The 27,033-nt window shown below is 39.5% G+C and overlaps 1 protein-coding gene and 2 long non-coding RNA genes across 3 annotated transcripts; all 3 read left to right on the top strand.

Moving 5' to 3' along the window:
• The first annotated feature begins 525 nt into the window (after window positions 1–525).
• On the top strand, window positions 526–11,415 carry LOC122775425. Its single transcript, XR_006361106.1, has 5 exons — window positions 526–560; window positions 1,151–1,201; window positions 3,472–3,474; window positions 6,546–6,549; window positions 11,397–11,415. It is a non-coding gene; the product is annotated as an uncharacterized LOC122775425 (long non-coding RNA).
• Window positions 6,307–10,128, top strand: lysmd4 (LysM, putative peptidoglycan-binding, domain containing 4). Its single transcript, XM_044035283.1, has 3 exons — window positions 6,307–6,370; window positions 7,566–7,846; window positions 8,155–10,128. Exons 2-3 carry the CDS (start codon window positions 7,580–7,582, stop codon window positions 8,680–8,682), a joined length of 795 nt encoding a protein of 264 aa, XP_043891218.1. The 5' UTR covers window positions 6,307–6,370; window positions 7,566–7,579; the 3' UTR covers window positions 8,683–10,128.
• A 9,444-nt stretch (window positions 11,416–20,859) lies between the features above and the next one.
• Window positions 20,860–26,784, top strand: LOC122775560. Its single transcript, XR_006361119.1, has 3 exons — window positions 20,860–21,320; window positions 25,239–25,383; window positions 25,624–26,784. It is a non-coding gene; the product is annotated as an uncharacterized LOC122775560 (long non-coding RNA).
• The last annotated feature ends 249 nt before the right edge of the window (window positions 26,785–27,033 follow it).

Raw genomic sequence — 27,033 nt, forward strand, 5'->3', positions numbered from 1 at the left:
TCACTGTACGCTCATGGCCTGCATGAAGACCAAGACTGCCACTGCTCATGTCTAGTGTGAGGGGTCACCCTCAGGGTTTCAGACCCAAATTAATATCTATCCCTACATAGCTGTGTTGCACCTACCACCACCACCACCCCAGTCTCCTGACTGAAGGTCTTACTTAGATGCTAGATATGTGTTTAATGTCTTGTTACAGGTCTTGTGTGTGGTTTGAAGTCATTTATTATGCACTCACGCATTATCACTTTATCCTGACATCGGATGGGCTTTTTTTGAATGGCGAGAATTGAAGAACACAGTGTTCATCAGCTCTATTGAAAACAAACACGCATGGCCAGGAGAGGGAAAAGGAGGGGGAGTGTCAACGGTGAGGATAAAGCAGGAGACGATGGATGAATGCATGTTTATGGATATGTACTGTAGGGAGGAGCTCTGTAGAGAAAAAAATGATATACATGCAGCACTGTGCAAAGGTTTCAGGCACCACCAGCACCAGTTGTTTTTTCTGTCACATTCTGTGATCATTGGAATTTGGAATGAAGTGATGCGACTTAAAGGTGACATCGAATGCTCATATCGCACATATATGTTGGTTATGGAGGTCTACTTACATATATGAACTTGTTTTCATGATTAAAAACCTCCTAGTCGCTGCAAACGAGCTGATCGAAATATCTCCTCACTGACGCTCTCGTCAGCCGCGCTGTTTCAGACCAAAACCACACCCCCAGAACATGGACTGTGTTGTGATTGGCCAGCCAACGAGAGCTTTCTCACTGTCCTGTGATTGGCCAGGTACCTGGAAGTGACGTAATTAGCACGTCAGCTCCCCCCCTGGCACGGTGGATGCTCTGCATCTCAGCAGCTACAACGAGAGTAGTTCTTCTTCTTCTGCGGTTGAATGTACGCAACCGGGTGTGCCCGGACTAGTGCCCGCACCAGGAGGCGCTATGGTGGTGAGAGGAGTGGTGAGGTTTACTGATGACATCATCAGTAAAGTGCCCAGAAAAACAATAAAACCCTATTTTCTCAGCAGAGGCTGAACTGTTTGTTCTGAAACTTTAGGGTTTCATAAACGAGGTCATGACGCAGATACACACACAAACGCAGCGTTAATTGGAGCTTCCGGTCTATGTCGCCTTTAAAGCTGCTCTTATATATTAGCGAGCTGTGAATGAGTTGAACTCATGCAACATGTGTATGTCATGCTCAAGCATATCTTGAATAAACCTAAAAAAATTCTTCAAATGAAATAGTGGGACAAACACAGGTTTTACCAGTAACATTAATTAAGGTTCCACTCCAGTATGAACAGAGCTGTGTTATTGTATGTAAGTGTAAGGGTAGATCACGCTACATACTTGACACCTGTAGAGGATGGGGGGTTTTTTTTTCTGAATTTTTCTTTTTTTTTAAAAAAAAAAAAACAACAAAAAACTGCATACATAGTTTCTGGATGTGTTCCAGTAAAGTGAAATAGAAATAAGTATCCTCTATTGTCATTATAGCATTGCTAAAACAACAAATAATGGTGGCCTAAGACCATACATTTGTATACATATTCAAATTTATGTAAACAGAAAACTAAAGGGGCTTAACACATCCATTATTAACCTTAACCTTAAATTTAAATTTTAAGTATATGTATTGTACAAATACATAAGTAGAAGAACTACTTTAAAAACCACTTTGCTGCCAAATCAACAAAACATTACTGGACATTTACAAGATGTAAACGTGCTAATGCTGGTGTGTTTCAGTGCTCCTTCGCTGTTGATGGATTGTTGAATTTGGCCCGCCTGAGTTGTGAATCACATTCACCTAGGCTGTTGACATTTAATCAATAAAGACCTGAACTGTTGCCATGACCCCGAGACATAAGAATTCAATTTGGTTTCCCCATGTCAACAAGTCCAGGACCCCCATGGATGTCTGAGACCAACCGACAGTCACCTGCAGTTTATCTCAACATCTACACGGCAAATGAAAACTAAAATCTTATGCTCTAATAATCAAATGTCTTTTACAGTGTGTGGCAACAGGGTGTAATCAGGCTTGTGTCAGCACTCCAGTGACAATGAAAGGAATTACTAATGTTGACATGAAAGATTTAACCTTGTTGAGCATGAAAATTATAAATCCATTTGTGTTCGATACCACTTTGCAAAAAAGGATTGTTGTTATGATGAAAGTTGGAGATCTTGAAACCCCTGAATTTGCAGAGAAAGCAAACTGATTCATAGAAAAATGGTATTTCAAGCTAATGTCACATAAAAGTGCTTGTTTTTAGGAAGTGCTTCAGATTTTGAACTGATTGAATGAAAACAAAATATATATATATATATATATATATTCTGTAATGTGGCCATAAATAGATGTGGCATACATGAATCTTTCACCTCAATAAATATTTTAGCTTTGCTCTGAATCATTTAAAGCACAGCCATTTTTGTTGTTCTCTGGGCAACATGTGCATCCAGTGCAGTGTACAAAGTTCTATACTTCTCCACTCTCTCTCTCTCTCTCTCTCTCTCTCTCTCTCTCTTGCTCAGTGGCCCTGAAATATGGCACATTATGCCGCTCTGTTGATCATCATTCAGCATCACGCCCTGAATCTGAATTCAATGTAATTGATATGATTCCCTCTAAGGCAACATTACATTTACTATGACACAGAAAGGTTGACTTTAACTCTGCGCTGACTGTGTTGTCAGATGAACAGAAACAGCATCTGACTGTGTGAGTTTAATTTTAAGGGATAAGTTGAGTAAGGCAGATGCCTCTGATGACTATGATACGTTTAATTAAAGAGATTGTTTTATATTTTAAAAAGCTTTGTTGTGATCTGACAACGCTGTTCAGTTAAAGAAGTCAACTGAAGGTCATTTATGCTTTCTGGCTGAGTGCAGATGCATGTGTAGAGAGAAATACTAGAATATGCATGAATGCTATTAGCTCTATGTTTAACCAGGCTGCTTGCTTGTATATAGCGCTGCATCAGATGTGGTTTAGATCCATGCAGTATTTCAAAGATGGCTAAGATGAAGGCAAAGAACACTAACTGAATCTAAGAATGGTATTTTGATAAATTAATTGTTCAGGGGAAAATATTCCCACTACTATATTTCCATTAAGTAAAACTCTATGCTAATGTCTCCATTAATAATCTTTTGAACTGCTCAAACCTGTATTACTTGCACTTGTTTCCATATTGAAAAATGTGAAAACCATGCTGCAAACAAAAAGAAAATAAATCAATAACTAAGCTGAGTAATTCCCTACTTACACCACATTAAAAAGCCTGACCAGCAGGTTACTGCATTTAATATGAAATTGTGTTCATATTTGCCACGTGTATCGCATCAGTGTGATGCATCCTCCCCATCATTTTGTGCTGACTGACACACAGAATGCTACTCTCATCTCATCCACATGTGAAAACTCTCAGGACAGCGTTGACTGCCAGAGAAAGTTGAAAGACTATGTTCATGCACAAACATTATTGTCCCTCCATTTCTTATATTTGGTTAAAGTTCATACTACACATGATGAGTGAAGAGAGAAGCAACAGAAGGTTATAAATCCTTGGCTGAAAGTCCACAGTTTTCCTGTGTGGGAGATAATTAGCCACACAAGCATCTTCAATTCAACTTTCTCTCCATATTCAGCCATCTACATGCATCTCAACTGCAGAACCTCGATTTTTTTTCTCCTCTGGTCAAGACATTTTTGAGATCATTTAATTTTGAGGGCATTTCTAACCAACAGTGTTTGATTAACTCTGCTGGCCAACTAGATCTAGCGCTTGTCTGCACAGCAACATTAAAAACTAATGTAATGTTGCATTATGCTAACACAACACTTACCATTTTACCCTTAGAGTTGAATATTTGTCACAAAGCCAGCTTGCATCCATCTGTTTCCCTCCCGGCTCTTGTAAACTTTGAGTCAGGAGCAGCATTTCAATAGGGGGCGCTAGGAAGCTGCCCCATCAACAATGCAGGCAAAAGAAGTTCTGTTAATCATAAATAATTCAAAATATGAAATTGAAATGGATTACTCACACAGTGTATGGTGTGGTTGTGCACATTGGTGGTTGGTTCATTCATTACTTTGTCTGTAAATATAAACGCTTCATGGGCGGACCATATTTGACCGTCCATGCTCGTGTGTATGTTGGTAAACAGGTGACCTGAGGCCGATCTCTCATTGGTTCCGTCCAGATCCTCTGAGCTGCATCCCTGGCCATTATTCAAAATCACTCCCCTGGTGTCCAAACCTGAAGCAAAGTATTCCAGTAACTCCAGCTGTGACTCATGTAAATACCTTATCTGTGTAAGCATTACCTGAATAAGGCCTTATTCCAGCAATAAATAACCCAAATAAGATAGCTGGGTTATGCCAGTATTACCCATGTTGTTCAGAAGTGTAAACATCTTACTCCGGTAACTACTGGGTCATCTCTTGTGTGCAGCTGCAAATCTGGCAGCGTCAGCGTTGGCACACGGCTTCTCCACAGCAGGTGACGATCATGTCTTTATAGAGCATGTACACAAACTTCTTTACTGTACGGAAACTCACAATACACACATGCATCTCACGTGTCCCTCACTGGTCTGAACAACGATCGTCATGTTTGATCTATAATCCATCCCTTACCTCTCACTTCATTGCATTAAGGCTTCTCTGCACCACATAACTAGTAGAAAAACCTTTTTGTAAACAATGCTGGGTATGGATAAGAGTGTAATTGACAGATTGCATTGTCCAATGGTTGCAGGTGACATCTGTCAATGTCCAGTTGCATTCAATGCAGATGTCAAACCTACTGAATAAGACTGAATAAACAGGTCTGGGTGAGGACTGGGCCATAACAAAGATTTTTCTGGTCAATGCATATCAAACACCTTCCACACAATTGCACAATTGGTTTTGACATGCTTGCAGTCATTATATGTTTCTGTAAGTCAATTAGGAAAAACACTATCAATTAAAATGATGTGACGTCCACATATTTCCACTCATATAGGGTTTGTGGGTGAAACAGAGACACATGAGAGACTTGTTGCATTCACACATCTGTCAATGTGGTCACAATGTGTCTCTGACCACCTCCCAAAGTGGTTTGGCAGATTGGACAACAATCTGTCCTCGGGTGTTTACTGTACACCTGTACTTACAAGCGGTCAGGCGCTATCCGATGCTATCCAATCACAGAACATGCATTTTAACATCAGGTGTAAAAGGGGCCTTAGATATAAATAACACGTTGTTTAGTCTTTGGTTGATGCTTTTTAAGCACTGAGTCTAAGACCATCAGTACTTTCCAGTATAAAAACAAAGGTCTTCATAAAAACATTTACATATTATGCATTGAACTTGATCTGTGTAGTTTGTACACAGACACACTCACATAAATGAATTAGGGCATGTCTTTGAATACAAGATTCTGAAGAATCTCTTGTCGTCCTCATTGTGTCTTAAAACCATACTCCCTCAGATATTATAGAAAATACACTTTGTGTAATAAAGTTTAATAGACTCACATCATGCTGACAGGATTTATCTCATCCTGGGATTTTGTAGGCTATTATAATTTAGCTGTTTAGCTATTATAAATGTTGTTTTTATAAGTCATGCAATTACTTTCTTTGTGATTGTACACACTGAGCAACATTGACACATTTTGAGCTTTGTTTGGTTATATGTGTTGTGATAAACTACCAAAATGATCATCACTTTGGCCCATGGCAAAACCATATCTGATAAACATCAAAAGAATAATATGACAGATCAATAGCTCCATCTAGTGGTATGTGAAGGCACCATTCCTACCCTGACTTAAAACTGGTTCCTTATACCTGAGGAACAAATATGAACTCCTCGGCATCCTCCCATCCAAAACTAAGTTCTATTTCTGTCCTCACACTCGTCACAGTGCAGTGGTGCTGCTGAACACAGTGCATGACACAGAAATCATTGGAAAAAAGTGGGAAAAATGAAATAGAAATGCTTATACAATAAATACAACCACAAAGTGGAGCTTCTACAACACAACAGTGATATGCGCAGTTCTAACAATATTTTTGAAAACATTAAAATCAGTATTTATTTCAGGACTACTGTATTTTAAAGCAATATATGTTCTAAACAAATAAACTCATTTGAACTGACCCCAATATGTGCAAGAGTGGCACATACATATTAATGAATACTATATATTACTACTGTATATTCTGTGTGTGCGCGCACACTATTTGTTTTTTAACTTCCACATCTCGCGAGATTTGACATCGCTGTAATGTGACAGCCAGGCCGGGACACGGCTAGCTGTGGTGGCTTGTCACTGCTAAAGCATTCGTCAAAGGTAACTGACTGGAAACTCTATTCCGAGTTTAAGAAGTCTGTGAAACTATGTTAACTTATTGTTACTCGGTCTTTGTCGTGAGGAAACTGTAGGTGAAGTGTTTGCCTACTTGGTGCTGACAAGTCGTCTGAACACATGAAAAAGCTTTGGCTAAGCCGTTAGCATTAGCTCTCAGGCTTGTAGCTCGTGTCGGTGCTGCCCGCAGGTGCTTCCTTTGAGCTCTGACCTCTGACGGCTGACCTCTGACGGCTTCTGGAATACTCATCACTAACCCGTTAAATACATGCACCGCTGATGATGCTCAGCTTTATGTTGCATCGATTTTGATTCCAGTGATCACAGACACTGCCCTCTGAATGCATCAGTGTCGAACACACAGTAACAATAGTTAATGGGCACTGAGAAAAGAAAATTGATGTTTTCTTAACTATCCAAAGTCTGTATTACGTTCCTGTTGCTCAGGAATATCTGGGACATTATGATTAAGAACTGAAACACGTGTGTTCTATGCTGACATAACGAGAGAAGTTCATTAAATAAAACCAGTCAAAAGCTATTAAGGATGGATCAGTATCACTTTTCCGTCTCCCATAACAATATCACAGCCTTGAGGTTTGCTTTATTCTTTTATTTTAGTTCAAATAATCGCTTTGTTGACTGTAACTGATTCCTTTGGTTTCTTTTAACCATATCCAGTCACTATGATGAGTATTGAGCTGATACGATACTGAATATCATATTGGCTCACCCTTAAAAACAAATGATCAACCCTATGATAAGTTTTTGGCCAAACTAAGATGAGGATCTACATTTATCATAGTTCAAGCAGTCTTTGTGATGCGCTTAAATATGTTCTTGTATATATTGTGCACGTTCATACTGCAATTTTTCATAAATGTTTGATATATCGTACAGCCCTCCAATTTATGTTGTCCATCCATCCATTTTCTAACACTTTATCCTCCAGGAGGGTCGCGGGGGGTGCCGTGCCAACCTCAGCTGACATAGGGGCAGTAGGCGGGGTTCACCCTGGACAGTTTAACAGTCCATCACAGGGCCACAGAGTCAAACAACCATTCACTCTCTCAGTCACACCTACGGTCAATTTAGAGTGTCCAATTTACCTAATCCCCAAATCTGCATGTTTTTTTTCAATTTATGTTATGTTACATGTAAATTAAATTTGATATTACAGGCTTGGATGACACTATGTGGAGAGGGGAGCACGCTCCACAGGCTTTCCAGGCCCCAGTGGATGTCCATGCCAGTGCAGATGGTCAGGTGTATATGTTCAAGAGGAGGCCGAACGAGTCGGCCATCTCGTCAGACGACGAGGAGCTCAGTTTGATGGAGATAAAGCCACGGGGTTTTCAAGCACCGGATCAGGACAGACTAAGCCGGAATGTCCAGCTGCTGGAGCGGAAGGTGTTAGACGGTGACAATCTCAACAAGCTTGCACTGCAATACGGCTGCAAGGTAAAGATTTATGAGTCTGAGCGACTGTACAGAAGCATATTGCGTGATCCTGAGGAAAAGCCTGAGACACCGGGAGAGCCGGGGAGGGAACAAAAGTTTAGTCAAAAATGTTCCCACCATGACCCTTCCTGGGCACAGCTGAAACAACACTTATTTTTATTAAATATTTTATATTTAATGGGAAAATGATCTAATTAATTCAGAAAAACTGAGGCCTTTTATTCAGGTAAATGCAACATGTGTCTATACTCCATAGTGCTCTAGTAGTTGTACTAAATTAACATTGTCATTCCCTTTTTTGCCAACAGGTGGCAGATATAAAGCGGGTGAACAACCTTATGCAGGAACAAGATTTATTTGGACTGACATCAATCAAAATACCGGTTCACAAACACAGCTTTTTAATGGAGACTTACTCGGACGGAAATGAATCGGCCACACCAGTGAAGTTTCAGGACAGAACCAGATCCCAACCGCACCTGCAGGAGGCTGCAGACTTTCTAATGGAGATTGATAATGACATTGAGAAACTGATCCAGACTACAAACAACCAAGAGGATCCGTTGTATAACTCGGAGAAAGAGCAGAAGTTTGGTGTCAGAGGCCGGACCCTGAACAGACACGGTTCTGACTGGAGAATCCAGTGGTGGAATGCTGTAGTTGCCATGCTCTTGATCGGCATCATCCTGCCTTTATTTTATGTCATTTATTTTAAGATGAAAGCTAATAATAACAATAATAACGTAGTTTTACCTACTTCGTCGGTCACCTCTTTAAATCAATCAGGAACAAGCCTCAGTACAAGAGGACTCGAGCATTTTCAAGAACCAGGATAGACTTGAGTGTCAAACAGGTTCGATGGTCTTAGATGTTCGTGACAATCATGAAAAAGTGAATTAATGTTGCTCTGTGCAATACCAGCCTGTGAAGATCTCATTCTAATAATGTTACATTTGGATCTCCACTGATGATATTGATACATTGAGCTATCTTGTCTTGAATATCATTGTTGTTGCTGGTATTAAGTGGAACGGTACATGTTTATGTTTAACATTTACCTTAAGAACCTTGGTTTTAATGATGCACATACAGAGATGCTCAGTGTCTCCAGCATGAGGGTGCATTATTACATATGAAACTGTGAAGATAGATGCTCATGCTACTGTAGCTGCAGTGAAGTGAAGTCAGTGTGCATATGTGAGAGTGGGAAGATGATGATGATGATGATGATGATGATGTAGGGCAGCAGTGTTTCATCAAGCAGCTTCCATAGAGATTTTACACTCGGTACTGTGTGTGTGTGTGTGTGTGTGTCTGATCCTTTTGCTTTGAAAATATTGTGGTAGAAGTTTCTCAGGTGCTGGACTAAATGTGAGGTTTGTAATGGTTGTGTTTTGATCCTTTGAACAACACATTGTGAACAATGTGTGCATCTTTTAGGGAGAAAAAAGAACGACCTGCAGTTTGTTTTCCTTCTCGTAATTCATCACAACTTGCCTTTGCTCTACTGTCATTTCTATTGACACATTAACTGTCATATCAGGTGTTAAACTTTCTATCTGTGGCGTATTCATATATTTGTAAACTGACAAAATGGGACATCATTTGTGTTCCTCTGTTGCCAAAACTCTAAGAGGTTATATTCTGTGTATGACATAGATGTGAGGATTGTTTGTGTGCCTTATTTGATCTAATTTATTTATGTCTTTGTTGTTATTACCATGCATCGTGTGCCTTTTCTCACTGCCAAAACTGAATTGTGTCTCCAGTAACAGTGTGGTGCAATATGTTGTTGTTTTTTAATTGTATGTTGTCATAGGACACATTGCAATCTGCATGTTTGATTTTGGAAATGATGTTTGCTCGTGTACAAGTGTCAGTTTGAAGTGCCTTAAAGCCTCGTTCTATTCATGTAGTATTACACGGTCCCATCTTTGTCCAGTGGGTAGATGAGGTCTCCATGAATTTGTCACTTTTTAAGGTCTGAAATATTTATAATGTAATGAAGCCAGTGAAAGATTGTGTCGACATATTTCTGAAGTGCTGAAGTTTGACTTTAAATGGATCAGTTGATGCAATAGGTTTTTGAAACGGTCAAATTAGATTTATTTCAACGTGTTTCTGTTTCATAGAAACTTCAACTTTGTGAGCATTAGCAGCACCACAAACCAATAGCAGACGAATCAGTGCCAGCATGAAAGGACGATTTGTTGTTGGATTATTGTATCCAGTTGTATTAGCTAAGTGTTCCTAATAAACTGATCACTGAATGTGGTACATTATTCTGTGTTTCTGAACTTTGTGCACGCACCCTTATATTTTTAGTACACATCCTCACATGCAATACAAATGCAGACAAAACAAACTGGGTTAAAACCACTCAAAGCCACTGTTTCACTCACTGTCCACTTCTTCAGAATCAGAATCAGAATCAGAAGAGCTTTATTGCCAAGTACGATTTGCACATACAAGGAATTTGTTCTGGTGTCATTGGCGCATAACAAGCATACAAAATTTTTTAAAGTGAACAGTGGTTTTAGTGAAGGGATGCGTGTTTTTCACTTTACAATAAGGGTAACAAAGAGCATTAATAAAGGTAAAGTATGCCTAAGTAATGCTTAAAAGGTTTGTGTCATCATTATTTAGTGCTATGATAGATAAATAAGTGTCACAAATCAATAACTTAACTAAAGAAAGGCATTTACAGTTACTTTTAACCATCAGTTAACAGCTATTACTGTTACTTAATCATTTCTATAACCTGAATGGCATTAACAAATGGTCAGTTCAACTAAACTGTAAATGAATTCATCGTGAACATTATTCACGATGAAAAATGAATGAAATCTTTGTTAATAAAATGAATTGAAATAAATGTGTTGAAACGTGTGGTGTCCATATATGTTTGGTCTCTTTTCTTTTGTGATTTCTCTCACGGAGGCCACAGCACTTACAGTATGCTGATTGGATCAAATGATAAGTTGCATGTCATTCAGGAAATGGTGATAAAAGACGTATTTTGAGGGGCTTATGAACAAGGAAAAAGAGGGAGATAGAGAGAGAGAGAGGGGATATGACAGATGGGGGAGAGATGCAGAGGATTACTAAGGGAGGAGGAGGAAGTGAGGGCAGCTACAGAATAAAAAGAGTGGGCAGCATTTGGTCCAGATGACGTATCTGTGGAGGTATTGAATCAGTGAGTGCTATAGTGATTATACTGGACAAAGGAAGTTTAAGATGGAGCTGCTTAAATGTAAAGAGTCTAAGACAAAAACACATTTTAGTAAGGGCAGTATTAAGTATGGGTGCAGCTGAATAGAATATGGACCGTATGGATGTGAAATGTAATAAATGAATTTCTGTGAAAGCATGTGTCTGCATATCTCATACTCAAAAATATGCAAAAGGTTTCAGGCACCGCCAGCTCTGTTGTTTTTTCTGTCCGTCAAATTCTGTGATCAATGGAATTTGGAATGAAGTGATGCGACTTAAAGCTGCTCTTACATATGAGCGAGTTGAACTCGTGCAACATGTGTATGTCGTGCTCGAGGTCTTGAATAAACCTGGCGTTCAATTCAATTCAATTCAATTCAATTCAATTCAATTCAATTCATTTCAATTTTATTTGTATAGCGCCAAATCATAACATACACTATCTCAAGAGGGAGATGAGGGAGAGACAGAAGAGAGAGAGGGAGACCAGCAGCAGATACACAGCAACTGTATCAGGTTACAGGTTTATACAGTTACTGATATCGACTTTTTAATTACAAAATAATAATAATGGTGACGATGAGCGTAGCCTCGGAAACTGGATCTTGATCCTGCAACCTGCATGATGAGAATACAGAGAGAGAGAGAGAGGGAAGGAAGGAAAGACACAAACCAGGGAGAGAAAGAGACTATTTCAATGAAATAGTAGGACAAACACAGGATTTACCAGTGACATTAATTAAGGTTCCTCTCCTGTAGAGGATGTTTTTTTTTTGTTTTTTTTTAAAACAACAAAAAACTCCTCTATTGTCTATTGTTGTTGTTCTGAAACAACAAATCTAATGGTGGCCTAAGACTTCTGCACAGTGCTGTATATATTTAGAATTTTAAAGGGTGCTGAAGCTTAAAGAATTCAAACATAGCGAGGAGGGAAAAAAAACACTCTCAAATCTGTGCAAATAGCTTTTTAATTTGCCACCAGAGAGCGTATTTACACAGACGTACAGTAGACGCTCTTTTATGAGTAACTACGTCAAAACTGTCCAACATTCCTTTAGACCGCTGGAAATGTGAAGCTTGAGGCTCCGTGTGTTTTATTATTCTATGACCTGAGAAGCTTGTCTCACTAACTGTGCTCTGATCTCGCTCCAGGCCTCAGAGCTCTGGCCTGCCGCCATGTCTTATCCTACCGTCGATACACGGACCTGCTCGGCCCACACGCTACCTCGGCTCTCTGCATGTTTCTAAATGCACATCACACGTTTGATATCAACTGATTCTAAATCTGACGGGCATTAGCAATACATGCTAACGATAGACAATACAATAGACACACATGTTTCTATCCACACTGTGTGTGGGTGCGGTGTTGTTCGAACCCAGCATGTTTTTCACGGAGGTGGGTTTGCTCGGGCCTGAAGCTGAAGGGGCTTTCCCCCCTTCCTCCCTCCCTCCCTCCCCCCCCTCCCCCCCAAACAAAGCACAACCATCCATGCAGTCTGGGTGGAGGGCGGACGGAGTGAAAAGACTCACGGGCAAAGCAAAGCTCTGCAGCTTTAAGACGTTTGTACACTTGAGCGTCTGGCAGTGGGCCACTTGGCCAACACTAACAGCCCTAATCCTTTTTCCAAGGAGCTTTCCACACTCATCTCTCTGGCACATGGGCCACTGACTCACTGACGTTCCTGTCTATGTGGAGTTCAGCAGAGCTGTCACCAGGAGGCGATGTAGCCCTTGCAATGCCAACGCAGTTAGCCCTGTGCTGTTGATCATTATTCACTGCTAAGGTATGTGCCTTCTTTGATTTTTTTTTTGCCTGAAGCAAAACAGGTCTCAGTTTTCACTCTTTCTTACAGGGAATGCAGGCTTATAGTTTCACAGTGTCACGCTGACCTGAAGCATGTTGTTCATGTCAACGAAAGTCAACTGGTAGTTTACTTCTGTTCTGCAACCTCCACATTATTCTTTTTACATAAAAAAAATAAAAAATTAATGAAACGCAGCACATTCAATAAATCTCAGTTTCACGTACAGAAATATTTGCTCTTTGAGTTATTGGTTAATCCTGTTTCTTTGGGGGAAGGGAGATCCAAGGGTTTTATTCCTTCCACTCCCGGGGGTATTTGGCAGACACAGGGTAATTTGTAGTGAAATTTCCAGCAGTTTGTTTTGCAGGTGGCTGAGAATGAAGGCAGGGCGTGGTAGGGAATGAGAGAAGCAATTTGTTGTCTGTGGGCTGTGAATGTGTGTATTGTTGCACAGCAGCAGGTTTAGTGTGGGGCCGGCATGAGCTATGGTCAGGGCTGGACTCGTGGAAGGGAGGCAGCAGCAGCAGCAGCAAAAATCCCAAAACAATTTCCGTAAATACAAATTGCATTCAGAGAGTTCCTTTTCACTTTTTATGCACGAGCAAAAAATAAACGTATCTACTTTATATCAAGTGAAAAAGGTCGTGCACATGTCAAAGCAACATAAGTATGAATGTGCAGGTTCTTGCCAGGAGACTCGAGCTTCAGCGTCAAGTCAATGAAGCAAGACTTTCAACGTTTAAATCCAGATGTTACAGTGCCACTTCAAACATGTACAGTATTAAAATGAATGGACCAAAGAATTACATTTAATAATAAAATGTGTATCGTTAATACAATATTTTTTTTGTTGTTGTATGCAGTGGATCTTGAGTCCAGAGAGTGTGAGTTATCCCTGAAGTGTTGACTGTGTGAGTAAGGGATGAACTGGAGATGCAGCTGGCTGGAGAATGTCTTCTGTCAGTCATGTTCCTGCAGAGGCGGCTGTTTTTCTTCCACCCCCACTGTGGGGAAACTGTGTGCAGCACCTGTTTCACATTCCACCCAAGGTTTTCTCACTGGAGTGACATTTCCAGTCAATGCACACACACACGAATGCATATCCGGTCTGTATTTGCCATTGTCTCTCATTTCACAGCGGTAACGTCGCTCTTGTGCTTGTGCGTGTCATCCGTGCCTGAGGTGTCAGCTACGACAGCTGTGCAATGAACACATCACTGATAAACTCCACATCTGTAAACAGTTAAGAGGAAGAATTAAAGCTGGGGTAGGCAACATTTCTCTGGTGTAATTGAGCAATAACTCCGCGATAACCTTTCGGCACAATGTAAATCAAATGATCTTCTGCGCCTCCTCGTAGGCTCTTGAGAGAGAGAGAGGGAGAGGGAGAGAGAGAGGGAGAGCGAGCTGCACAACACAAAGGTGCATCTGTTTGTAGCAGCTCATAACAGGGAGCTGAGATCCTGAAATCTTAATAATAATGTCTATTACATGTGTTTTCTAATGTGCCACCAGCAGTCATGATGTTGGGAATAGTTGTTCTGAAGCACACGGTGGTGTGGTGGCTGGCACTGTTGCCTCACAGTGAGAAGGTCAGGATGTGATCACATCTCTTGTGTTCTGCCATGATCATAGGGTTCTATAAAGTTCTTCAGATCATGAACACAAGAATAACGTGATGTAAGAGACTCAGTCGCGTCCTGGTTTCAGAATACAGAGTCACTGCTGAACCCCACATCGCTCCTCCTCTTCCTCCTCCTCCTCTCCCTCAGTCACGCCTGTTAGTCATTGATCTCAAGAATTGGCAATTACTCTAAATTGAGTGTTTCTAGTTTTAAAATCCACATGTCTTGTTTGGTTTCTACATGGAGTCAGAACAGGTGTTCAGTGGTGTTCTAGATTTAGATTAACTGAACTCCTGTCCCACTCTTCTTTTTGTCCTCGTTAGAACGAGGCAGGAAGATACAAATTGTGGAGACAAGCATGGATGAAGCGAGGATAATGGGTTGCACATGCTCAAATCACTGAATAAACCTCAACTGAGCATCTGCGTGGCTTGACAGAAAACACCAAGACAAAGAGAAGAGGCTTGACGTGGGCTTGTTTGCTATAATACACCTGCAGTATTTAGGAAGTGGAAAAAATACACAGAAAACTAAATACTCTATTAAAAGTTAAAAGACACTGATAATAATAAAGATCCAGTTCAATATGAAAGCTTATTCTGATCAGGTGTGAGAGTTCACAGCTTGCAGATGCCAAATTAAACACTTTAAACACAAAATGTCTTTTGATAAGTTAAAATCAGGCCGGTTAATCTCTGGAGCAGAAGTGTGAAACAGCTGTTTTAACAGCTGCGTCAGACCTGGTGCAGTCGGCTCAGTTCTCTCGTCTCAGGCACAATTTATACCAGATCATTTTTAACTCACCAGCGCCAGATGACGACCGTTAAAACTGTAAAAGTGTAATTTCCCCTCACTGGTGGGGGATTCTCCTCCGTCTGTGGTTTGTTCCACACAAAGACATTTGGGAATTTTTCAAAATAAAAGGGAGGCTATTGTAAGTGTTTACGCTGCAGTGAGTGGTAAATCTCTGTTCGTCAACAGCGGGAACAATGTGGCGGACACATTGTGAAAACACAATATACCAGTGATTATGCCGCAGTTTGTTTGAAAGATGACAGCAACCACTTACTGCTGGACTCCATAAATCCTGTCATTCTGGCTCAATCCTTCTTTGACGTTACCGTGCAGATGTTCTCACAGGAATCTTTCAATCAAACATGTGTTTATGTTTGAGTGTCTGTAAATGTACAAATCATTCAACGCCTCAGTCCTTTTTATTTATTCATTATATTTATATTATATTTTTCACATTTTTTGTAAGGATGTGAAGAGTTAATGAGGCATAAATATTTTTAATGTGCATGATTATGACTTTTTATGCTAAGATAGCCAACAAATATCAGAAAAAGACTATTATTTAGTGTCTGTCTGTCTGTCTGTCTGTCTGTATGTATGTATGTATGTCTGAAGATGCCATAGGAGACATTTTATTGTTGTCAAAGTCCTTTTTGACATGGCTTATGTATCTTTTTAAAAATAAATGAAATACGCAGCACAAAACATGTAACTCACTCATCATAAATGTACCTCAGAGTATATTCATACACACTCTAAATATAGTGCCTGAATGTTGATCAGCTGTTAGTAGAAGAAACTAAATTCTTACACTATATTAACTTTGACCAGTATTCGATCTTAATAGAGTGTAAAAATTGTTTTTGTCAGTTAACTCTTTTCTGTAGTCTTGATACTGTAGTATACATAAAAAGTGTGAGGCTCTATTTAAAAACAAAACTAACTGATTCCCTTTTTATACATTTTTAATAAAAAGTAATGTTTATTAATATGCAGTGTCCCTGTTAACTAAACCAATAAAATAATAATAATAAGCTATATACATTTACTTCTGTAAATATAGATCTGTGAAAATGTGTTTATTATTATATTATATTATGTTATGTTATGTTATATTATATTATATTATATTATATTATATTATATTATATTATATTATATTATATCATATTATATCATATTATATTATATTATATCATATTATATTATATTATATATTATTATATCATATTATATTATATTTATTATATTATATTATATTATATCATATCATATCATATCATATCATATCATATATTATAGTATATTGTATTATATTATATTATATTATATTATATTATATTATGTTATATCAGATACTATCGCTAATGGAAATGCAAAATAACCAAACTAAACCGCACCAAGGCGAGACGTGCCTTTAGTGTATGGCAGCACACTAAACATAGATGTGAACATGGAAACATGTTGGTACTGTTACTGTGAGCAAACACAATGACTAAATTGGCTGTCAACTGTGGCACGATTGACAAAATAGTGTATGGGACATTTATTAACTGTTTGTATTTATTACAAAATGATGTCATTTGTCAACAATATAACATTCTCCAACATCAATCCAACAAAACATCAAAGTCTTGTGTTTGAAACGTGTTGGAGAAATGAAGAGAAGAGATGCTGAGCTGCTCCCAAGGCCTCTTCATTGTCACCATCTGGTTCTCCTCGACACCTGAGAGGTTTCTGAGGTGTTCTCTAAACCTCATCAGGTCAGACCATCAAACCTCCTCTCAGCACAGCAATGAGTGAGTGACAACAGGCTCCAGAGATAAGAGCAGAGCCAGAGAAAGACCTCTGGACACCGCGCGTGTGTGTGTGTGTGTGTGTGTGTGTGTGTGTGTGTGTGCACGCTCAGGTTTGCTGTATCTTTGTGTGGAGGTGATGAGTGAGAACCAGGCCCAAGGGGGATCACGTCACCACAGAGATAGCCAACATCGCCTAGCAACCTCAGCCCTCAGGCCCACTGACGGAAGTGAAAAGCGAAAGCTGATCCTCTGTAAAAATGTGCTAATAATGGATCTTTTCAGGCCGACGTGAAAGTGAAATGTAGTAAACATTTTGCCTTTGTGTGATCCAGGCTAGTGATATTCTATATGTTTGTCATTGTAAATAAATCCTGGCTTTATCTAAGTAATAACTTGAAGAATATGGTAATATTCATAGTCATATCTCGTTTTGTTCTTCTACTTGTTTCCTCTAGAGTGATATTTCATAAAAACAACAATGCCTAGCACAAATAATACTACATGTTTTTGTGCTATGAAATGACATCATAATTTAACTTGGGTACGTTTCAGGCTGGTTGATGTTGGTACTGAGTAACTGATTGTTTTACCTTTATTTGATTTCTCGACGATAAATAAATGCACCACACAGCATTGTTGTGTTGTTGCTGCATCTGATGTAAAAGAGATATTGATCATCTTGTCTGTGTGTTGATTCTGACTGACTGACCCAGACCCTGAGCTCATTTCAGTCACGTTAGTAGACAAATGATCGTCTTCCTGTGAGACACGCCTGCTAAGTCCTGTCAGCACTGCACATGGCGTTGCTTTGTTTAAACTTGTCAGGTTGGAATGGAGGTTTTTAGTAGAAGAAGGTTCTGTCCTCATCTGTACAGCCAACGTAAACTTTAGAGCCTGTTTCTATAACCTTTGTTTAAAGCGATGGTTTCAAAACGTTGTTCACTTCATTTCCTTTGACGTTTCTTCACGTAAAGTAACTTTATTTGTGTAATATTCACAGCAACTTATCACTTTACGATGTGTGTTTACATGGCACAGTCTGAATTAGGGGTGTCATACGTCATACAAAAGTTGCCTTATAATAAATCTATGTTGCTTTAAATAGTGCATTGACTATAAACTACATTTTCACAATGCATGGCAATTATGTTATTATCCGCGAAATGACGGCATCCCACCAACGGATCGCAGTGTTTACATTAGTGTTTAATTACTACTATAAGTGAGATTAAGCAGATTGAGAAATATCCACAAATGATCCTTAAATGTTCAGGAGGTAAAAGATTGATGCAGATTAAAAAAAACTGTTTCATGAAAAATGGAAAGGCATAATATGTTTGTGCTTTAAGAACGGTCTTTCTTTTGTCAGTAATCAAAGAGTACAATCTATCTTTACACCAAATACACATTTTAAAGTTTTTGGTCATTTATGTTTAGACAATATTTCAATCAGATATCATATCTTAAAAATTTGATGGAGCCCAACATTTTTCAACAATACAGAACAAGGTAAGATGAAGTATATGTTATTGAAAAAAAAGTCACATCAAGACATTCAAGTGTCACACAACTGCCTGATAGAAACAGAGATGACTAAGAAACAAGCCTGGGACACAGTGGCAGGACATCACAAATGAAAATGACTGAACTGACCCTGCACACCAATGAAATTTGATCAATTAAATAAAGCACTACATTGGATTAATCAATCCGTAATAAAGAAAGCAAATAACAAAGAGAGCCAAAACAGCAGCTTCACCCAGAGGGTGATGGCCTCTGATGGAAAATGCTCACAGATTGGATGTAATTGAGTGTTTACAATGAATTGTAATATTATGCAGTTAAAGTAAATGAGGAGGAACACTCCCAGACAGCAGGGGGAGCTGTAAAGCCCGCAGCTCAACACTATACAGCACTACTGAGAACAGTCATAAAATCGGAATTTCCCAATCTGAAATTTCAACAGGAACACCCAAGCTAGCCATTGTTAGCCATCATTAGCCATTGTTAGCCATCGTTAGCCATTGTTAGCAATACCAAATGGTCTGTATTTATACAGCGCTTTCCTGATGACCACTCAAAGGTGCTTGAGTTTATTTGCCATTTACACTCACACATACACACTCACACATTCACACCACACATACACACTCACACATTCAAACCACACATACACACTCACACATACACACTCACACATACATACTCACACATACACACCACACATACACACTCACACATACACACCACACTCACACATACACACCACACATACACACTCACACACACACATCACACACTCACACATACACACCACACATACACACACTCACACATACACACCACACATACACACATCACACACACCACACACACACTCACACATACACACCACAACACACACATACACACACACTCACACATACACACCACACATACACACTCACACACACACATTCACACCACACACTCACACATACACACCACACATACACACTCACACATACACACTTACACATACCACCAAACACACTCACACATACACACCACACATATCACACACACACACATACATACTCACACATACACACCACACATACACTCACACATACACACACACTCACACATCACACATACACACTCACACATACACACACACATACACACTCACACATACACACCACACATACACACTCACACATACACACTCACACATACACACTCATGTGTGTGTGTGTGGGTGGGTGTGTTTGTGCTAATGAGGCAGAACCACATTTCTGAGGAACCGGTTAAGTGTAGGATTTGAATTGTAGTCAGGTTAAGTGTAGGGTTAGGTGTCGTGTTTTGTGTAGGCCGTCCAAATGAATGGAAATCAATGCATGTCCTTAAAAGGACAGCTACACAAACCTGTGTGTGTGTGTGTGTTTGCACGGCTGCCAGAAACATTCAGCTCTGTGCACACCATGTGCTCGTGCTCAGAGTGAATGCAGGTGGTTCTTAACATGAGAACACAGAGACACCACAGTCGGCTGCGAGCCCTGGAACAAAGCATGGATCATATGCACAACAGCAGCTTCTGACTCAGGATGAGTTCAGGTCACTGTTTCCTTCCTGGATCAACAGCATTCACATATAAACAGCACATGTGCTCTGCTGAACACATGGAGCCCTAAATTATACTCTTTTAATGCCTTTTGCCTCAAAGGGCAACAACAAACACGAGCTGCTCGTGCTAAGGAACTGAGATCAGCAAGATCAGAAAGCCTGATTTATTTTGTCCAAGAGCATCACAGCGTTCAAGCCACAGAATGATAGTCTCTAAGCTTGTGGGCAGGAGAATGTGACTGAAGGTTTTTCTTGTGGACCTCGGGTATGTTTTCATAAAACCACAAAGCTAAAAGAAACCTGCTGCCAGTAGAGGGAGTTGTAGCTCCTAATGTCTCCTGAAAACACTGTGGTTTGTTATGCCTTTTAATGCTGATTTGTGTGACCACACTGAACAATACAAAGTGCAGTGTTGTCTGTGCAGCGTGCTGTTAGATGTGTGACCAACAACAATGTGATCACTGTGTTTCCTTGTTGTGACTGAGTTGTAAACACTTGTGTGTCGTGTGCCCGTGCTTCTGTGGGTGTTTGTCTCCTGAACTCCTCACAGGTTGACATATTGGTCTGGTGTGACTATTTACCGATTGCATTGGTTTGCATGTACAGTACGAGTGCACGGTGTGGATGCGCGGCCACGCTGATGTAATGTTTGAAGAGAGACGGCTGCCTGCGCTGCTTTGCCTCCAGCTGCTCCCAAATTGTCCCGCCATTAAGCGATTACAGGTTTACAACCACAGCACTGAGACGACCTGATGATCTTCCTCTGTAATGGATCGTTATCCCGGATTCTTATGCTGTCATTCGATGTGATGCAATTAGGCTGGACGTCATAAGTGGGCTGTAAAGGAAGCAGGTATTTTGTGCATCCTGAGAACCTGAATGTGCCATTATGATGACATGAGGTTATAATCTCTGAAATATTTCCTACGGTGAATGTGCAACTCCACAGTAACGCGATTTTAGGTGTGAAATCTATCTTGCTGCTGTGTCAGTATGCTCAGCTCTGGAGCTACAGAGGAGTGTTTACTCGGAGGACGGAGGCAAGAACACATTGATCTTATTTAGACAAGCTTTTGTCTGGGATGCATCCAAAACCAAACAGCCAGGGGAAGAAGCACCACAACAGGGCGTAAGTAATTCTCCTGCAACCCAGACACACTCTGCATAGGTTACAGACTGATAGAAGCCACTTGTATCCTTCATAAGATTCAGCATGTAATGATTTGCTTAACCAATACATTCTCCCGTGTTTAGTTTTAAGAAAGTGGTTTTACTGGATTATTTTAACACTTATCCATCGACTCCCCACTTACTTCTACCACATTGATTCCATCTACACTGAGCTGAACACTGTACGCCAGAAGATGTTTTTATGTCAAAAAATGTAGTCACCAAAAGACATCTGCTTCATGTTATGACAACCCTGCTCCAAGATGAAGCTCGTGTATAACTCAACCTCTTAGCAGTTTTGCAGGCATTCACTGCATGCATGTTTCTCATTAACAATGAATAAAGAATAATGCAATGTGTCAGTATATTCCACACATTCCTGTTTCAAAATAACAAGTCTGTTTACTGGTGTCAGACGATAGAAGAAGAGAAAACAAGGTGTAACGTGTGTGATGTCACTCTACATGTCACATTAATGCACACCATAAAGAAACAAATTCTATTTTTATTTATAAAAACACGATAAAGGCTGCTGATTCCAGAGGGATGACTGTTTCTGAGCTCACAGAGAAACACACAGTAAATAAAACAATGCTGCAGAGTAAACCTGATGGTGTCTGGATACTGTTTTCACCAGAAAACTGAAGTAGGACTGGAACAAAGAGTGACCTTTAACAACAACATGGAACTGTAACAACGGAAATCAAGCAGGTTTCTCAAATGGGTCTGGACTCCCTCAACCATTCTCCCATTATATATGTGTATATATATACATATATATGTGTATATATGTATACATATATGTGTATATATATACATGTATACATATATATGTGTATATATGTATACATATATGTGTATATATATACATGTATACATATATATGTGTATATATGTATATATATATATATATATATATATGTATACATATATGTGTATATATATGTATACACATATATATACATGTATACATATATGTGTTTATATATATATATATATATATATATATATATATGTATATATATGTATGTATGTATACATGTATATATACATACATACATACATTTTTATATATGTATCCTATATAAAAATTCTCTCTTTATATATAGTACATATATATTCCTATTATTGGCTGAGTGTGCGTCAGTGTTTACTAAAAACCCTCTCTTCATTGTTGCCCTCTACTTTTCCCAGGTGTCTTTTTGAAAGAGGATCAACATACTCAGGGAAATCGCATTTAGTGCTCGGCTGCAGGACGTGATTGGTGATAGATCAGAGTGTATTAAGTAACAAAAGACTTGAATTAACCGGTTGTCAAATCAATAACACACACTCTCCCTCCCTCCCTCCCTCCCCCTCACTCTTACTCATGCTCTGTGTGTGGGTGTGGGCATTTGAGTCATGTTGTTTGATACTGTACATGTTTAGAAATATTTTATAAAGAAGAAATGAGCTTCTGATCATCATTGAATTGTGTGGAACACGTATATATATACATATATATATATATATGTATATGTATATACAACTCCAGATGTTGCCACTCTGTTTGCAGTACAGGTGTAAAATGTATCAGTGCTCACTCTTTAGAACCCAGGAAGGCTTCTTGCTCTTTCTGCGCTCCTGTTCCAGCATAATCTTCTTGTTTTAAATAGTGTAAAATAGTGAATTCAACAGCCCTTTTGACACTAATAGACACCTGGCAGTACATTTTCGTAGAAATCTGCTTCCACGTTCTTTGTTCTGTAATTTTGCATTTGTTGTTTTGTTTTGTATGTTTTTATGTACTATTCCATCAACCTGCCCAGGGACTACAGGTGCTACAACCTGGCACAATGCATATTCTCTTGTTGTACAAGATTAATGTTTTATTGTGCATTGTCCCTGTCTTGAAAAATAAATGACATTACATTACATTACATTGTATGCTACTACATTAACACTACATTAAAAAGCCTGCAGCACAGTTAGCAAAATGTGCTAACTGTGTCTCTTACATTCAACTACAATAACGGACAAGAGCATGCCAACACACGCATCTAACTAACTAGCATCAACATGACCGCTGAGCACTAGGTTTGCTCCACTTCTGCAAGACCCCGAATCTCCATCTGATGACCTGGATAACCTCTCAGACTCACACAGAAGGCTAAGATCTGGAAGCAAATCACAAGACAGAAGGTGATCAGGAAAGCTAGGTGTAAAAAATGTAAAGATCATGTATAGTAAAAAGACAAACGTGACATGTGTCTGTGACATGACTGAGGGTTAGCAGCAGTCTGACATGCTCAAACAAGACTTTAATAATCTGCTAAAAAACAGTGAGTTCTGTGAGTGCTGAGGTTTTTATCAGCGGTCAGAGGAGGAGTTGAGCAGGATGCTGGAACTAAACACATGGCTCTCCACTGCATGTGACGTTCAATCGGTGCATTTTATATATTGTACATACATACATACATATATTACATATATACATTCATATACATATATTATACATACATATAAATACATACAGTATATATACATATATTGTACATACATATATTTTACATACATATATACATATAAATACATACACATACATATATTACATATATACATACATACATATATTACATATATTATACATATATATATTTCATATATACATATACTGTATACACATAACTCCATAACTAACATATATGTGTGATGTGACCTTTAAGTTTTCCCCAAACAACAACAATAGTACTCAAGGTCACTCAGCCAGGATTTTTAACACTTCATCAATTTGAAGACAGAATCTGTAAACATGACATACGGACATACGGACATACAGGATGAGAGAGTTGCTGCTTTGATCGCTGTGGGTATATCTGTAAGTTTGTCCTTCTGTGAACAGTTTTAACGGATCCAAGTATTTTCCCATCAAATTTTGATAAGAATCAAACCACTGATGAAGTCACATAAAATGTACATTTTTCAAGATACCACTCTTTGGCCATCAGATGTGTTTATCTCAGCAGAATCTTAACAGATCAGGATGACTTTTGTCATGCTTATGTAAGATGCTAATAAGCAGGTCAAGTTCCATCCAGATCCAGAAAATCCTCTGGTTTCAGTGGATCCAAATGTAAAACACAGAAATGCTCTTTAGGACTTCCTGAGATATTTCATTTACATAACCTACATGTATGGATACAAGGACTTCCCAAAAAAAATGTCAAAGCAAACATTTGCAGAACCTGCACTAATTTACTGGGCTGATGTTTCTGTATTGAATCAGCCTCTTGATTTTCCACCGATTTCACACGGCGCAGCCTCATTCTGAAAGAGCTGATGTGAGACAATTCTTCAATAACTCTGTTAAAAAAATGTTGTGAACTGGCAGTAATTTCAGACGAGGACAGAGCGAGTGTCATGCACTGTTTCAGCCTGACACGTGGCGGGAATGTTAAGTTATAGGAGCAGCAAGTGGTGTGCAAGGATGTGGATGTGGAGATATATTTGAAAAGAGAAGTCAGACTATTGTGCACCACAACACCAGCAGCTCCCCACAAGAGCACGACTCAGGGAGATTAAAGCAGAGGATAGGAGGCACGAGAGAGAGAGAGAGAGAGAGAGAGAGCAGGGCATGTTTCCAAGGTAACAAGCTGTGCTGAGGACAAGGCCTTTTTGATGGGGGCAGTGTCAACATTCAGAGGAGTCTTGCTCCAGCAGATGTCCACTTGATTATTCACCTACACAAAGAAAGACTCTTTGGAACTTGCTAAAGATTAGAGGAGAGGATCTCATCAGCGGCTTGTTTTAGTCCAACATAAACAAACAGGGTACAGCATGTGTTAGTGATGCAGTTTGGCCAACACCAACTTGTTCTCTTTGTTTGTTTTTTTAACAGGAACGGACCATATTTGAATGAGGACAGAGCAAGGAAAGACGTGATCAATGAGAAAACAAGGTCCAAGCGCGCGTACGCTGGTTTCGCCTCATAGTTTATGATCGTTACGCCGTAAAACGAAGATTCCAATCCACTCGCTGCACTGGTCAGCACTGGTTTGTCTGTATGCTAAACTAAGCTACCATATAGAGATTCATGACAGAAACGCAGTGTGTGTGTGTATGTGTGTGTGGGGGTTCAGTGAGACAGATCCAGTGCTGCTGTCTGCAGTTCAGATGTGGCAGACACCGTGAAATTCTGACTTGTATTTTGCATTATTTAAAACTCTGACAGAGGCTGGTTTCAAGTGTGTCCAACTTTTTTCTCCCTCTTTTTCCACCTCCAGCTTTTCCCACTTGTGTTCCGCTGGGTGCCAGAATGTGGCTGCTGGATTGACTGGAATACGTCTCGTATGGAAACGGAGACGGGCTCTCTGTGTGTGGCACAGACCTACACTTGGATTCACTTGCGAGTTAATAGCTCTCACTTGTGTGTAGTTGACGCCCTTTAGTGTCTCATCTGGTGTGAGATGAGATGCCTGCTGCATTATATCACACACAGACAGTGGAGGCAGAACCGAATGAAATGATCTTGTCACCTAAATCTGTTTTGTATTCCCGTTACAACTTGAGCTGGACTTGATTGAACTGGAGACGATCTCATCCCGTCCAGAGAAGCACGAGTTCATAATGTGAAAAAGAAACTCATCATCACCATCCTTCTCATCCAGCTAATAATGTGCCATTGTGGGAGCTTGCCATCAGTCTCTGACACACACTGCACATGACTTTGTCTTCTTCCAGAGAAAATAACGTCTTTTGTGTGAAGCCAAAGAATCATTGTGTCATCTTATGTGAATGATCTTATCTGATGCGTTCCCTAGGTTTCAGGCTTGGACAACTACAGGATCCAATCAGAAAGCGTCTTTGTTCAGACAGCGCATGTCCTCCGAGCTCAGTGAGGAATCAGTCCTGCTTGTCTTTCTGTAACTGCAGGTTCAGTCCACTTAAGGAGTGACTCACTGTGAGCACCAGAGAGAAATTGGCAGTGCGACCGCACGAGGCGGAGCTATTGATTTTCTGCTTTGTGTTGTTGGCTGTGGTGTTTTCAGATCTCCTCAGTTTGATGCCATATTATTTAGTTGTTTGTGCGTCTGCTCCCGATGGAGACAAAGAATGCAGTATCAGCAACAGATAGTGTGTCCTTACAGGGATGCACTATTATTTATTCTATACTCTTTTGTATTCTTACCTCTAAAAGGTTCAGTGTGTAACATTGAGGAGGGTTTCATGTCAAAACTCGAATTAATTATTCAAACGTATGTTTGTTTCAGTGAATAATCGCTTAAGAAGTAAGAAAAAACGTGGCTACGGTAGCTCAGTGGTAGAGCGAGGCGTCGTTCAACTCAAAGGTTGTGGGTTCGATTTCTTGCTAGACAAGACTTGGGCTTTGCCGGCAGCGTGTACATGAGTATGAAAGGTGAGTGAATGGCAAACCTTGTAGTGTAAAGCAGCTTTGAGTCATCAAGACTAGAGAAGCATAGTATAGTATAGTATAGTATAGTATAGTATAGTATAGTTTAGTATAGTATAGTATAGTATAGTATAGTATAGTTTAGTATAGTATAGTATAGAACTATATAAATACAGACCATTTACCAGTTAAAGCAGCGTGGGCAGACAAACTACACTGACTCAATTAAAGAACATTGATTTTTAATTTTTTAATTTTTTTTAAATGAAAAAATAACTATTTT

This window comes from Solea senegalensis, linkage group LG10 (assembly GCF_019176455.1).
Source record: "Solea senegalensis isolate Sse05_10M linkage group LG10, IFAPA_SoseM_1, whole genome shotgun sequence".
Taxonomy (NCBI): Eukaryota; Metazoa; Chordata; class Actinopteri; order Pleuronectiformes; family Soleidae; genus Solea; species Solea senegalensis.